The sequence below is a fragment of the Amia ocellicauda genome, chromosome 18 (assembly GCF_036373705.1).
Source record: "Amia ocellicauda isolate fAmiCal2 chromosome 18, fAmiCal2.hap1, whole genome shotgun sequence".
In the NCBI taxonomy this organism is placed as follows: domain Eukaryota; kingdom Metazoa; phylum Chordata; class Actinopteri; order Amiiformes; family Amiidae; genus Amia; species Amia ocellicauda.
Genome location: NC_089867.1, coordinates 22006245 through 22021251, shown reverse-complemented (window position 1 = coordinate 22021251; position 15007 = coordinate 22006245). Strand labels below are relative to the sequence as shown.

Sequence of the window (15007 nt, the reverse complement as noted above, 5' to 3'; positions counted from 1 at the left end):
AGTCGGTGGCTTGACGTCATCAAGAAGCCCCCTGTTGACTAATTATACGAGCGGTTACATGACCTCATTTCCGGCGATTTCGGGAGGCTGGTGATTACCTCACTTCCTCCCTGGGGGTTGTCTCATATCTCCCAGAATCCCAAGATGGCGTCGAGCGGAGGGGACGGGGAAGGGGAGCCCGAGTGGACTGCCGCAGTCCGACCGCTTTTATCCGCCTCTTACACGGCTTTCGAGACCAAGGAGCTCCCGCAGCTCGTCGGCTCCATCATAAACAGGTGAGGCGGGTCCTGTCGCCGGGCGCCGAGGCCTGGGCCGCGGCGGACAAGGGGCTCGCTGTTGTGGAGCTGAAACCGAGAATCTGCTTTATCATCAGGCCGGGGAAAGGAGGGGGGCTGGTGAATTAAAGGCACAGCCCTCTCCCTCGGTGAAATATCCCGGTGTTTTTAGTTTTCCAACCGGTTAATCTGCGGTGTAGGAATACAATAAATGCTCTAAAGCCCCGGGTTTGACGGAGGAGATAACCGGCCACCGCTTCCGTGTGTTGCGCGAATGCAGCGACCTGTCAAGCGCTGTCATCCCCGGGGATGCGCTCATGCCGTGTCTGCACAACGAGCCCCAAAGTCCGGGATCTTTTCACTAAACCCACATTGTCAGCGGGACATTACCAGACACCCATGTCTGCTGTGTGTCTGTGCTGAGCTCCTGTTATTGGGAGATCTGACTGAATCGCTAGTAATCGGTGCTTTTTATTGGGTGGGCACTGTGTGCGTCTCATGCCATGGCTATATGAGTGGCATCCTGCAGGTTACTGATATGCAAATGTTGTCAACACCCTGTTAGATTAATACAGCTTATTTTCGGTTTATAGTTTGTAGGTGGTGTTCATCCCCCACTTAAACATCACTGACTGGCCAAAGGGATTCGTGTCGGTGGCAAGTGGGGGGAAATGCATCATTGCAGGGGTTTCTGATGGTGGCATGAGTGTGAAATTGTCACATTTGTTGGGTGGAGGGTTGATTCATGAAAGAATATCCGAGGGATCAGTCATCTGTTTTGCTCACCCTGGGACACACCCAACATCTGTCTTCCTTTCACTTTGTTGTGTATGCAGTGTGTGTATTTATGCACATGTGTATTCGGCTCTTGCTGTGAGCCTTTGTAAACCTTTGAGGAGTATGTATGATGCACCTTTTTAGGTGCTCTTTGCATTAGGGAGAAGTAACTTCTGCTGCAGGACTTCTTAAACCAAATGTATTAATAGCAAGGTCTTTATTTGTGGTGCCTGTCTGCAGAAAAGAGGGGACACTGCAGTACAGGACTTTTTAAAGCAGTGTTATTTATGTCATCTCTTGGCTCATTACATGCATTGTTACTGTGCTTAGAGTGATAGCTTTCACTAGCCACATTAAAATTTTAAAGCCTGTGAGACGCATCCATTGTGGACTTCCTCCTTTATTGTTTAACCGCGTGCCCTCTCTGTAGGTGGCCTGTGTGAAATGTGTAGTGTTCAGGTGATCTTCTTTGGTTTTATTGGTGAACCTTAGCATTGTTGTTTTGAGTGGGTAACTGCAGAATGAGCTTGGAAGAGTGTATTTAGAGGTTTAGTTTAGTGGTCCTTGGGATCAGCTGTGCATTGAGCTGACTCCTGACTGAAATAAATAAATTAATATATACATAAATAAATGGCACCTGTTTAAGGTTGATTGGCCTCTTTTGCCCTTCAGTCAAAGCAATAAACTCTTTCCAGGCAGGACCCCAATGATCATAAATCAGTTGTTGTTTTTAAAAATATATATTTTAAACATTTCCAGTATTGGGACAAATTAATCTGTTTTCTAATGATATAAGCCATACTTTTATGTATTGTCATTGAATGCATTGCTTTTATTATTAGATTGGGTTAGCAGGTGGAATCATTGTAGCTAATAACATTTTAGTTTGCAGAAATGTATTCATGCAGTTTATATTCGTTACAAAAACTTAAACTAATGTTCTTCACTCACATTTGTGTGTAGATACAATACGCAATGGTGCTTTGACAGACATGTCTATGCTAATTTCTGTCTTGTTGCTCGTTTCTGTTTTTGCAGTGAATCTGAGATTCTACACCATGACAAACAGTATGAGCCCTTCTACTCCTCCTTTGTGGCTCTCTCTGCACATTACATTACCACAGTCTGTGGACAAAGTAAGTTCAGGCTTTGTATATTGTACTGAAAATAAACTAATTACAATTTGAAAACCTAAAGGGCTGGTTTCACAGACCCAGATTAGCACTATTCAGGGACTACCCAATGCTATTTTAGGTAGAGTAGTCCTAGACTAGTGCTAATCAAAGTCTGTGGAAAAGGCCAAAAGAGTCTGTCTTTATTCAAAACAAATCATTTGTGTTTGTTCTATACATGTGGTATTGCCTTTGCTGGAAACTGTATGCTATTATATTCTATAGTGTTGGAAGTAAAACAGTGTGTGAATTTGTACCAAACAGTTTTATAAATTTAATCAATTCTAGCTATAAGAATGGTATCAACTGCATTTTAATTTGTTCAGATCTGCCACTAGGGACCATCATGACAAAGCATTTAGTAGCAAGGTCACTTAAGATGCAGCAGAAGTCACATTAACTAACTGGTCTGGGTGTTGGTAGCCTTAAAATCACTCACTATCATTTGTGTGAAGCTCTGCGGTATAAAGCTTTGAAAGCTGTTACAATGAAGCGTGGATATGGCACTAAATACTTACTGGTCTTTGATCTTGGCTGTCAATATGTGTTTCTGAAGAGTTGTAAAAAGTGTAGTTGAAAATATTTAAACATTACAGATCTGGTTATGACTTGGGATTGTCAGTCAGTGCTGGGTGAACTAAACTCATGTGATGTTATTTAAGAGACATGGCAAACTGTCGTAATTAAAATAAACAAATTAGATGCAAAGTAGAGTTAAGCATGTTGATCAAAACTTGTTTTTCTGGAAACTAGGAACAACTCCCTCCGAGTGATCCTATTTCCCCTTTAAGGATTTACAGCACACTTGCTTCTGAGGGTGATGGGGAACCAAGATGGTTACGTTCTCTCATTTGTTTTCAGTCCCCAGAAATCAGTTGCTGTCTGTAGCTGCAGCCTGTAAAGTATTGATCGAGTTTTCGCTGCTACGACTTGAGAACCCGGACGAAGCATGTGCGGTTTCACAGGTGAGAAAGATATTCCCAGCTCGGGCTCTCCATCTGCCCGTGTTGGCCCGCATAAGACCGGTCCATCGGCTGCTGTCTCGGCTAGGATGTGGAACGAATGACGTGACAATCTGACAGCTCTGATGGATATTCCATTGTACGAGTATCAATTTGATATCTTGTTGAGCTAAATCCTGTTTATCTGTCGTGAAGTTTCCCATGACCGTCTTTGTCTTTCCTTCCCTCAGAAGCACCTGATCCTTTTAATAAAAGGCCTGTGCACTGGCTGCAGCCGGTTGGACAGGACAGAGATTATTACCTTCACTGCGATGATGAAATCTGCCAAACTGCCTCAGACCGTCAAGACTCTGTCGGATGGTAAGCCTCTATTGGGTGCAAAATACTTTTTATTTTATGGTGATTATAAAATCTATACAATCACCCAGCTCAGAGCATGCCTGGCTCAGTGTAATATCACTTATTTTCAGATTATTGTTAACAAAAGGTAATTCCAAGTGATCTTTGGATTTCTGCTTTCTTAAAAAAAAAAAAAAGATCAGGACACAAACCAGTTGCTGGCTACAGGAAGCCAATATTAATCAATTAATAATATTGATAATAAATACTCTGCAGTGCTATTTTGTATTAAAGTTGTTTTGTTTTTCTTTTGGGTGCCATTAAAATGAAATGTGGAAATAAGCCAAACCTGAGATTCTTTTATAGATATATGGTCCGTAATGATAAATACCATAAACATTCTCATTCTGTTCCTTAGACATTAAAATTCAAAATCTTAAGTTACGTTCTGACCTTGATTAAAATTGCATGAGGTTAATTAAATGGCTTCCAGAGGTGAATTTGCTGTCTCATCAAAACGAGGCAGAGCGTTGTTGTTGTTGTGCCGGTTTCTTTTGCGAGTGTAGTTTGCATACCAATGGTTGGTATGCTTCTTTTATTTACCCGGATTGAAATCCTACTCTTGCATGCACGATACAGGGTGACGGAGCACAAGCTTGGTTTTGGCGAGGAAAATTCCAGCCGATGAATATACAGTGCGTCAGCTTGCTGGCTTGTTTAAACAAGGCTGGACCAGTCACTAGCAGACAAAGTCATTTAAGATGGATGAAGATAGCCATAAACTGAAAAGTCTTTTGGGAAGTCATCAACCAGGAGTTCAGCATCAAGAAAGGCTGAAGATATGAATGATTTTCATGAGATGCATATGTTCTATGAAGTTATGCCAGTTCTACAAGAGTACTTAAACTTTGGTTTTCATTATGACCGAAGAAGTTAAGATTTGTCATGCATATCATGTGCCTGTGTAAACCTATTCCTTGTCTGTTTTGTGTAAGTAGGTCATTATTATCCATGGATGTTTACTTCATATGTCACAAAAGTTTCTTATACTTGCAATGAATCTCAGTCTTCCAGCTTTTGAGATTCAGAGCCGCATGGCATTGATTTGGTTATTTTTCTTTTGCCGTTTCCTAACGAATGATCACGCCTACCAGGACAGTATTCCCTTCACCACTTTGCTAATGTTTGTTTGCTAGCAACTACACAGCTGTCTAGACTGCCTTGGCTGGAGGAGACTGACCTCTTTAATGGCCACTGTCTCCCAGGCGTGCAGAAAGGACGCTTTGTTCTGCTGTGTCTGTCAGAAGGAATCGGTCACTTCTGTCTCCCGGTCTGCGAAGTGCGCAGAGTGAAAAGTGTCTTTCATGCGCTCTGTTTCAGTGGAGGATCAGAAGGAGGTGCCGTCTCCGGTCAACCCTGAGCTGAGGCAGAAGGAAGTGCAGATGAACTTCTTCAATCAGCTGACGTGTGTTTTCAACCCCGACGTGACCGTGCTGGCCTGCCCCTCGTCTCACGCGCAGGTCCGTTCGCCCTGGGGACTGATCCTTCAGGGCATTTTTACAGTGCCCTCTCAATCATGTTACCTTTCCTACGTGTTTAATAGATTGTTTGTTGAACTAATTCAGTTTTTCATTTCGGTTGTTAGCTGTTGGTTTGTGTATTTTTAAACTACCATTATTTTATTGTTATCCATAAAATCACAGTTCTCAATGTCATTGCCCAATATATTTGTGCAGACGGAGAGCGAGAGTGATGACCAGACCACGGCAGACCAGGCCACCCAGGCCAAAATGAAGAACGCCTTCGTTTCGCAGAATGTGTCCAGTTTGCAAGAGCTGGGTAAGGTTGCTCGTCGTATGGGTGTTAATTGGGCTATTTATAGAGACTGACCTTTTAACAAGGGGTGTCTGTAGGGTCCTGGCATTTAAAAAAAACATTTGAGGCCTTTCATTCCTGGAAATGAGCTGAGTTTCAGGTGAGATTGAAAGACAAATACGTTTTCACCCAAAAACTATGGTCCACAAAAAATAAGTCCACTTCTCAGCTGGCGTAGTTTTCTCCTGTGTCAGCCTCCTTGTCTGAGTTAGGCCAGGCACTCTGTTTAGTCCATTGCTGTGTTCGTAACGGAGGTGTATTGCTCTCTGAAGGAGGCTCAGAGAAGCTGCTGCGCGTGTGCCTCAACCTGCCGTACTTCCTGCGCTACATCAACCGGTTCCAGGACGCAGTCTCTGCCAACTCCTTCTTCATCATGCCAGCCACCGTGGCCGACGCCACAGCTGTGCGCAATGGGTGGGTACCCGGCCGCTGGCACGTTTTTGAAAATCCGATTCCAGTGAGTTTACTTCTGTCAGGCGTTCCTCACGGCTCTTGCTCTTGCGTGTGTAGGTTCCACTCTCTGGTGATTGACGTGACCATGGCCCTGGACACGCTCTCCCTGCCCGTGCTGGAGCCGCTGACTCCTGGAAGACTCTTAGATGTGACCGTTCTTGCACTCAGCTGTCTCTACGCAGGTTGGTTTTGGTGACATATTCTTCTAAAGCATCGGGTCCGTAGACATCGACCGAATGCACGTGAAAGTTCAAAGGATGTATGTCGGTCTATGAAGGGAGTGGATCAGCCCTGGCCAGGTCATTGTGACTATAGTGAAGCTCTGGCTCAGATGTTGAGTGCTGTGCATTGGAGAACTGTTGATCTCTCTCTCTCTCTCTCTCTCTTTCTCTCTCTCTGCAGGGGTCAGTGTGGCAACATGCATGGCTATTCTGCACGTGGGCAGCGGCCCGCAGCTGCGCACCGCCTCCACAGGCTCCAAGGAGGAGGACTATGAGAATGACGCTGCTACCATTGTACAGAAATGTGTGAGTACCCCCACATGCTGAAGTGGTCCTGGGCGTTGTGGTGACCCATGTAGGATTGACCCTAATTTGAATACTGTAATAATAGCATTTTGTTTTTTTCTGATTTATTGTGGAACATCTGTGTAGATACCTCCAAATACTGGAAATCAGCGTGGTCTTCAGTGTATGTTATCCATCTTTTTAGATATGCTGTTTTTGTATTGATTTAATCTGTTCCACTTGTTTGGGAGGGACTGTTGCCTTTTAATTATGTTTGAAGTGTGAGAGTGAAATGTTTTTTTTGTTTGTTTTATGGACAGCTGGAGATCTATGACATGATTGGACAGGCTATCAGTAGTTCTCGCCGTGCCGGTGGCGAGGTGAGTGTTGGTGGTGTGTGTGTGTATGTATGTGTGTATATATATGTATATATATATATATTATAATTTTTTTTTTTTTTTTCTTTCTTGGTAAATGATACAGAATAAAAATGTGTACGGATTAGCTACACCGGAGTTTTGACCTTGTGATCTGAGAGGAGAGGAATCAGCCTTTATAGATACCATTTCAGTGTGGTGGTAATCATGAACATATGTGAATCTTTAATGGTTTGCATTCAATAGAAAAGTTTTCGATCAATTAGGGCACTGTTTGATGTAACCACGGCTCTTTGGTGTCCACAGCATTATCAAAACTTCCAGCTGCTGGGGGCCTGGTGCCTGTTGAACAGCCTCTACTTGATCCTGAATCTCAGCCCCACCGCCCTGGCTGACAAGGGTAAAGAGAAAGACCCGCTGGCCGCCCTGCGTGTTCGGGACATCGCAGCACGCACCAAGGATGGAGCGGGGTCGCCCAAACTGGGACCGGGGAAAGGGTGAGGACAGAAACCAGCATCCCCCGCCCTGCTTGTCAAGATCTTGTTGGGAGAAAAGCGGTTGAACGCAAACACAGCCGATTTGTATATTGATATGTAGTGAAGTTTTTTTTCTGCACAAGTTTGTTAAAGCCACCTCAGTCAACAGACAGCTGCTTAATTTTAAATGTTAACCTGAGTAATGTTTTCTAATTTTGCTCTTGCTATGTCCGGGTGGGAGTATGTGGTCATTAATGTGTGAATGTGTTGGTTCTTTGCTTATCTAATGGCTCTGGCATTCTCCATTACAGACATCAGGGTTTCGGAGTCCTCTCTGTAGTGCTGGCCAACCACGCGATCAAGCTACTCACATCGCTGTTCCAGGATTTGCAAGTGGAGGCGTTGCACAGGGTGAGTTCCCCGCAGATTTGGGTTTTTGTTTTTTCGTTTTTGCTGGTGCCGATTCCTTTTCCCTGAGAATTCTGGGCAATGGATTGGCGGTGTGTGATTTTTTTATTTTTTTTTCCTCTCTCTGCAGGGCTGGGCGAGTGACGGTCCCCCAGCAGAGCTCAGCATCATGGCCCAGAGCACGTCCATCCAGAGGGTGCAGAGACTTATCGACTCGGTGCCCCTCACCAACCTCCTCTTCACACTACTGTCCACCTCCTACAGGAAGGTAACCGAATGTTTTTCACTAGATGCTTTTTGTTGTTGTTAGTCAAATTGAAGTGTATATAGAGTCTTTCCATATCACAATAAACAGGTTCTCAAATCAGCCCTCAGGGTGTGAATATCAGTCCGTCTCCCCCCACGCACTTCATCTACACTCGCACGTTTGTGTGCTGGCTGTTTTGCTGCAGTTGTACAGGCTGTGTATTTTAGTACGGGAAGGCTCTGTAGCGTTCGAGACTGGCTACATTGCCTCTCGTCACCGGATAATGCTCCTCCCTGCATTTCTGCAGTCTTCATTATTGGTGGGCTGCCAGAGCTGGCTCTCGGGGATTTAAAAAGCAGTGTTGTTTTCCCCTCCCCCCCAAAGGCCTGTGTCCTGCAGCGCCAGAGAAAGGGCTCTGTGAGCAGCGACGCCAGCGCCTCCACCGACTCCAACACCTACTACGAGGACGATTTCAGCAGCACAGAGGAAGACAGCAGCCAAGGTACGCCGCGCAAGTCTTCCTATGGAGTCAATGAAGGGACGCTTGTTTTAATCCACTAATGAGATCACAGCAGATCAAGCGGTATCTCACACTTAAAAGGCATCTTAAGCATTCATGCATTTCTCCGCTGCTCCACATGTATGTATTGTGTTTTTTAAAGGGTTCCTGTATTATATTCCTGATCAGCAGTGTGTTTACCACTGAGCACAGTCCACTGATTTGCTCTTAAAATGCATCTAAAGGAACTTCAGTTTGTGTTCGCTGTGCCATCTTCTGCCAGGCCCTAAGGTTGTCCTGTGTGTTGCAGATGATGACAGTGAGCCGATCTTGGGCCTGTGGTTCGAGGAGACCATCTCCCCCAGCAAAGAGAAGGTGGCTCCCCCGCCGCCGCCTCCCCCGCCCCCTCTGGAGACCTCTCCCCGGCTCAAGAGCCCCAGCAAGCAGGCGGCGGGAGAGAACGGCAACATCCTGGCCAGCCGCAAGGACCCGGAGCTGGTGAGGGTCCACGCACCGTATAAGGGATTGTGTAAATGCATGTCATACTGCTATGATTTATTATTTTGACGATTTATTATTGTCTCTTTCAGTTTCTGAGTCTGGCCTCCAGCATTCTGAACTTCATCACCACTTCGATGCTGAAATCCAGGAACAATTTCATTCGCAACTACCTGAGCGTGTCTCTGACCGAGCAGCACATGGCCACGCTGGCCAGCATCATCAAGGATGTGGACAAGGATGCCAAGGGTGAGTCTGACGCAGGGAGCACCGCAGGATATATTACAGGTTGTGCTTTTTTAGTTCAGCAATAAACACGGCAGGATTTTAATCCAAGATCTCTGACTTCTCGGACACGTCCCAGCATTAAGGTTGAAGTTTCCCTCGGTTTCTTGGAACTGCTCCTTTACGAGTGCCATGGCCAGCTTTTCAGATTGTGAAATATAACGTGTCCTCGGGACGCCCCTGTGATTGACATCGAGGGACCGTTCTTTCTGTACATCACCCTCTGCATCTGTGTTCGCAGGGTCATCCGATGAAGAATTTGCGTCCGCTCTGTATCACTTCAACCACTCCCTGGTCACGTCTGATCTTCCTTCGCCAGCATTACAGGTGGGAAACCGGATCATGAGTATTTTAGTGGCAGCCTAAATAATGCCCCATTTGATGCTGTAAATTTAATGAGATCAAATGCTTCTTAAAGAACCCATCCTGACTTCGAATGCATCTGTCTTGTTGTCAGAACACCCTTCTGCAGCAGCTGGGTGTAGCTCCCTTCTCCGAGGGGCCCTGGCCTCTGTACATCCACCCCCAGTCTCTCTCCGTGCTCTCCCGGCTGCTGCTCATTTGGCAGCACAAAGCCAGCGCTCTGGGGGACCCCGACGTGCCCGAGTGCATGAAGGTCTGGGAGAGGTAAGCGGGGTGGTCTGTGTTCTCTTGGGGGTAGCCATCAGAGCGGGTGTCCAGTCAATAGGGCACCTACGCAGGTCAAGTCCCTGTCTGAACAAGTCCCTTGTGTTGCAGGTTCGTGGGGACCCTGAAGCAGCACACCTTGCAGGGGGCCGTGCCCAGCGATGCCGAGGACCTCAACGTGGAGCACCTGCAGCTGCTGCTGCTCATCTTCCACAACTTCTCAGAGAAGGGCCGGCGCTGCGTGCTCACCATGTGCACCCAGGCCATCTCTGAGGCGGCTGCTCACGTGGACGCGCAGCTGCAGTCCGTGCCCCTGACACTCGCCCGCATACTGCTGGTGTTCGACTATCTGCTGCACCAGTACTCCAAAGTGCCCATGTACCTCTTCGAGCAGGTGAGCTTCCCGCCGAGTCGCACGGCAGTCGAGATTGTTTTGTTTGCGTTGTACTGAGCTGACAGACCAGACTTAGTGGTTTTGGAAGGTGATCTGTGATTGGTTATTCTCTCTATCGTGGGTATGCCTTTTGAACAGGTGCCGGAGATCCGGTGATGTTCAGTTGCTTGACAACTTCTCAGCAGGTTCATTATGTTGGTTAAGAACATCTAACGGCAGGGGTCAGAGTGCGTTCTCTCCCCTTCACTCATCCATCGCATTGATTTGAGACTCTTAAATGCACTTTAGTGTATGTAGGTTAAGTAGGCTGAAGACGTCAACATGTTTGTGTTTCCAGGTGCAGTACAACCTGCTGACTCCTCCGGTGGCGGGGGGCGGCTCTGGCCAGGAAGGCGGCCGCCGCAGCACACTACCTCTGTACTACGGGTTCAAGGAGGTGGAGGAGAACTGGACTAAGCACTGCTCTTCAGGTAGGAGTAAGTCACACCCTTTACACTTCCATCTTTGTTCTTCACCGACCCAGTTTGATATGTAATCCCGTGCCGTAGAATCAGCCTCTGAAAGTGTCGTTTATTTCAATTATGTTTCTTGACTTGACATGAAGGGCCGCGAAAAATTACTTTGGCAAGGAAGACATCGTCACATTTTACAGTGATCCACAATCGCTGCGATTTGTATTGCTGTCTGTCTAATGCTTGACGTAGCGCATGATATTTCTGTGCGTGTTCAGCCTCATAAACTAAAGCAAGTGTTTACTGGGGATCGCTAATTTGACTCTCGTCTGCAGACTCGGCTCCCCAGCCCAAATTCTACTGTGTCCTGTCACCGGAGGCGTCGGAGGATGACCGAAGCCACTTGGATAGCAAGGTAAACCCACCAGTCTCTGCCTAAATCACCGATTTCAGAACACCTGCTGCAAACATGAGACAGCGAGACAAGATACAAGATGCATTTCGGAGACAGACTAAATAAGGGGGTTCTATAATTTAAAATGAGAATTTTATGGGTGGTGGTTATGAGATATTATAATTAATAATTTAGCTCCCAATATTGATCCTGTTCAAATCAAAGTTAGTCTTTCAACACTGTTTCTCTCTGCAGGTCTTCCAGGTCCTGTTTAATGGCGCAGTGAAGTATGACGAGCTGTACTCCTACCTGATCTCTCTGCTGTCTGCCGGCTCCCAGTTCGACACGGCCCGCAGACAGGAGAACAAGCCCACCACACCACTGGTAAGACCCCGACACCTTCGGCCGTGGAGTATAACGGTTATATCGATTGGCATTTGACATCAATGATACATATTTTAAATGCTTCTGTAAATCCAGGCTTTTACTCATGTTTTCTTTGTGGTTTTATTGAAGGAGGCCTGCTCCCTCCAGTATTACTTCCTCATCCTGTGGCGCATCCTTGGCATCCTGCCGCCCTCGAAGGCCTACGTCGACCAGCTGAAGATGGGCAGCAGCGCCCCCCGGGAGAGCGACATTCTGCACACCCTGCGCTGGTCCTCCAGGCTGCGGGTCAACACCTACGTCAACTGGATCAAGGTGAGCTCACAGACCAACAGCCTGCCGCTGGGGGGAAGCGAGTGAGAAATCATTTCTGGAGGAGAGCAAAGACCCAGAGTTCACTGCAGCATGGTTCTACTGGAGCTTAATGGGATCTTTCCCATCGCATCTCAGGGTGGTCAGTTACATTTCCTCTGTCTGTGATTGCAGGAGCATCTGGTGAAGCAGGGCATGAAAGCGGATCAGGCTGCCTCTCTGATCGAGGTGGCCTCCGCCAAGTGCAGCGCGGTGAAGTACGACGTGGAGCTGGCCGAGGAGTACATCGCACGACAGGTGGGCTGGCCTGGAGCCTTACATTCAGAGCTGTTGGGAGTACAGTTTTCTGTCTGAAACTCAGAAATGTCAACCCAACTGTTTTTAAAGCAATAACTGTTTGATGGAAATTCAGTTGTTTCATTTCAGCAGTAACAGATACTGACTTCATAATTTCTAATTTCCTCTGTGTTCCTCTTCAGATTTCCTCTTTCTGCTACATCGATCCCAACGTCATTCTGCCTCTGCACCACGTGCCAAACCTGCAGACCATCTACACCCTGGACGCAGTCATCTCCAAGGTGCAGGTGTCCCTGGACGAGCACTTCACTAAAGTGGCGGCCGAGACCGACCCCCACAAGTCCTCCGAGATCACCAGCAACCTGCTGGCTGACACCCTGCAGCTCATTGACGCCTACACCGCCTTCACCCGCTCCTACCTGCTCATGAGCCTCCCGGAGGAGGGCGACAGCAAGCCCTCGGAGGAGAAGCTGCAGGGCTATGCCGCCGTGCTGTCCATCGGCTCAACGCGTTGCAAAGCCAACGTGCTCGGTGAGTGTGTCCACTCCTTGGGCTCCCGCACAGATCGAACAGAGACCCAAACTATGCATTTACTTTATGAAACACTGTAAAAGATGTTTCTGTTCTACATACTTCTAGAAAACGAATCTTATTTCAAATGGGAAATTACAAAGTGTTTTTTCTCTCTTCAGGCCAGACGGTGATGCAGAACCTCCCCTCGGGCGTGCAGACGCTGTGTGACACCTGGAACAACATCCACACCAACGAGTTCCCTAACATCGGCTCTTGGGTACGCTGACCCGCATATTTAACCGGTAGCCTTTATACAATTCAAGTCAGAGAAGTCTGTCTCATGAGATTATTTTTGTTTCTTCGTGTCTTCTCAGCGGAACGCCTTTGCGAACGACACGATCCCCTCGGAGAGCTACATCAGTGCCATCCAGGCCGCCCACCTTGGCACGCTGAGCAGCCAGAGCCTGCCCCTGGCCTCCTCCCTGAAGCACATCCTGCTGTCCCTGGTGCGCCTCACCGGGGACCTCATAGTGTAAGTGTGAGGCATCGGATCAGGATTTACATTTTTTGGATTTAAAATGTGTGTCCCCATGAGCTATCCTCTAGCTGACTCTCACACTGCTGGTCGTCCCTCCACAGCTGGTGCCCCGATGAGCTGAACCCGCCCCAGGTGATCCGCACCCTGCTGCCCCTGCTCCTCGAGAGCAGCATGGAGAGCGTGGCCGAGATCAGCAGCAACTCCCTGGAGAGGATCCTGGGCCCGGCCGAGTCCGACGAGTTCCTGGCCCGCGTCTACGACAAGCTCATCACTGGCTGCTACAACATCATCGCCAGCCACTCCGACCCCAATAAGTGAGTCACCGCCGGTCAAACCTGGAAACCTTGCAAGCATAGGATTGTATTTAACCCCCACAACCTTAACCTTGACAATACTGGTAAAAACGTTCCAGCCCCAACTGGTTACCAGAGCCTCACACTCTGACCCCAGTAGGTGGCATCACTCACCTTCATATAGAAATGTGTTGCTCAATTCATCAATAACTTCCATGAGGTCCCAGTCTGTTGATATTAGTGGTTTAGGGTAACTGACAAAACTTACTGGATAGGCGCTCTCCAGGACCATGTTTGGGCACCACAGCTCTAAGGAAATGGTGTGTGTTGGCTTTGTTGTAAGTCTTGTCATGACTGTCTTCTCTGTAGCAGTGGCCTGGACGAGTCGGTACTGGAGGAGTGTCTGCAGTACCTGGAGAAGCAGCTAGAGAGCAGCCAGGCCCGCAAAGCCATGGAGGAGTTCTTCTCGGACAGGTACCAGTCCTCAGAGCCATTTACATTACATCAGCTTCCTATAAACGGTCCCTAAGAGTGTTGCCGTCGCCACTAATCAGTTCCCCTTCAGTGCATCTGTCCCCTCACCGCTCTCTTGTTTTCCACAGTGGAGAGCTGGTCCAGATCATGATGGCCACAGCCAATGAAAACCTGTCCGCCAAATTCTGCAACAGAGTCCTGAAATTCTTCACCAAACTATTCCAGCTGAGTACGTTTTTTTGTTGTTGTTTTTGGTCTTTTGTAGTAGCGGGAGTCTGAAGGTCAAACTGCAAACTTAATGAGAAAATAAGTTTTATTAAGAAAATATATGGGCCTGAATGATCTGTGTGCTGCTGGAGATGTCAAAATATCCTTCACCCTTGGAGAGAAAGGTGAGCAAGAACAAGGAGTGACCAATATTCTCTGACTGTGCTGTCGTTTCCAGCGGAGAAGAGCCCGAACCCCAGTCTCCTGCGCCTGTGCGGCTCCCTGGCACAGCTGGCGTGCGTTGAGCCGCCGCGGCTGCAGGCCTGGCTGACCCGCATGACCGCCTCGCCCCCCAAGGACTCGGACCAGCTGGACACCGTGCAGGAGAACCGGCAGCTGCTGCAGCTCCTCACCACCTACATCGTGCGTGACAACAGCCAGGTGGGCGAGGGCGTGTGCGCCGTGCTCCTCAGCACCCTGATCCCCATGGCCACGGAGATGCTGGCCAGCGGGGACGGCGCCGGCTTCCCCGAGCTCATGGTGGTCATGGCCACGCTGGCCAGTGCCGGGCAGGGGGCGGGACACCTGCAGCTCCACCGGGCGGCAGTTGAGTGGCTGGCTAGATGGTGAGTGAAGTCCCCTCGCACTTGTAGGACATGGGTGAAATGTTGCTAGAGATACATTTTATTGGAGTGTAATCAATTTAATAGGTTTTTCTGATGTCTTATTGATCTCTGGCTACCTTGGCTGCATCTGATGACGTTTATATAAATATTATTCTGCCAGCTGTAAGCTTCATATACCTTAATCTTTCTATAGCGGCCTTTAGAATGGAAAACAAAGGAATGTGGAGATGTTATAGCTGCTTTTTTTTTTTTTTCTCCCCCCCACCAGTAAAAAGTACCTGACTCAGAAGAACGTGGTGGAGAAAGTGAGCGCCAATGTGACCCAGGGCAAGGTGAGAGCTTTTCTG

At 47.8% G+C, this 15007-nt stretch overlaps 1 protein-coding gene across 6 annotated transcripts in view; it reads left to right on the top strand.

Annotated features, from left to right (window-relative positions):
- The first annotated feature begins 120 nt into the window (after positions 1 to 120).
- ubr4 (ubiquitin protein ligase E3 component n-recognin 4) overlaps positions 121 to 15007 on the top strand; it is a 48173-nt gene continuing 33286 nt past the window's right edge. For 4 of the 6 annotated variants that reach the window (XM_066690940.1, XM_066690937.1, XM_066690939.1 and 1 more), the window contains exons 1-32: positions 121 to 275; positions 2091 to 2188; positions 3086 to 3189; positions 3417 to 3546; positions 4906 to 5045; positions 5262 to 5364; positions 5673 to 5814; positions 5911 to 6035; positions 6256 to 6380; positions 6680 to 6739; positions 7043 to 7233; positions 7524 to 7623; positions 7751 to 7888; positions 8252 to 8369; positions 8677 to 8864; positions 8957 to 9113; positions 9391 to 9476; positions 9607 to 9776; positions 9888 to 10170; positions 10508 to 10646; positions 10958 to 11037; positions 11272 to 11400; positions 11533 to 11715; positions 11887 to 12009; positions 12192 to 12540; positions 12702 to 12799; positions 12897 to 13054; positions 13162 to 13374; positions 13723 to 13827; positions 13956 to 14056; positions 14273 to 14660; positions 14929 to 14992. In XM_066690940.1, coding sequence (XP_066547037.1) covers positions 145 to 275; positions 2091 to 2188; positions 3086 to 3189; positions 3417 to 3546; positions 4906 to 5045; positions 5262 to 5364; positions 5673 to 5814; positions 5911 to 6035; positions 6256 to 6380; positions 6680 to 6739; positions 7043 to 7233; positions 7524 to 7623; positions 7751 to 7888; positions 8252 to 8369; positions 8677 to 8864; positions 8957 to 9113; positions 9391 to 9476; positions 9607 to 9776; positions 9888 to 10170; positions 10508 to 10646; positions 10958 to 11037; positions 11272 to 11400; positions 11533 to 11715; positions 11887 to 12009; positions 12192 to 12540; positions 12702 to 12799; positions 12897 to 13054; positions 13162 to 13374; positions 13723 to 13827; positions 13956 to 14056; positions 14273 to 14660; positions 14929 to 14992 — 4719 coding nt within the window. In that variant the 5' untranslated portion in view covers positions 121 to 144. The remainder of the gene's footprint in view (positions 276 to 2090; positions 2189 to 3085; positions 3190 to 3416; positions 3547 to 4905; positions 5046 to 5261; positions 5365 to 5672; positions 5815 to 5910; positions 6036 to 6255; positions 6381 to 6679; positions 6740 to 7042; positions 7234 to 7523; positions 7624 to 7750; positions 7889 to 8251; positions 8370 to 8676; positions 8865 to 8956; positions 9114 to 9390; positions 9477 to 9606; positions 9777 to 9887; positions 10171 to 10507; positions 10647 to 10957; positions 11038 to 11271; positions 11401 to 11532; positions 11716 to 11886; positions 12010 to 12191; positions 12541 to 12701; positions 12800 to 12896; positions 13055 to 13161; positions 13375 to 13722; positions 13828 to 13955; positions 14057 to 14272; positions 14661 to 14928; positions 14993 to 15007) is intronic. The other 2 variants (XM_066690941.1, XM_066690938.1) reach the window with 1 other exon arrangement.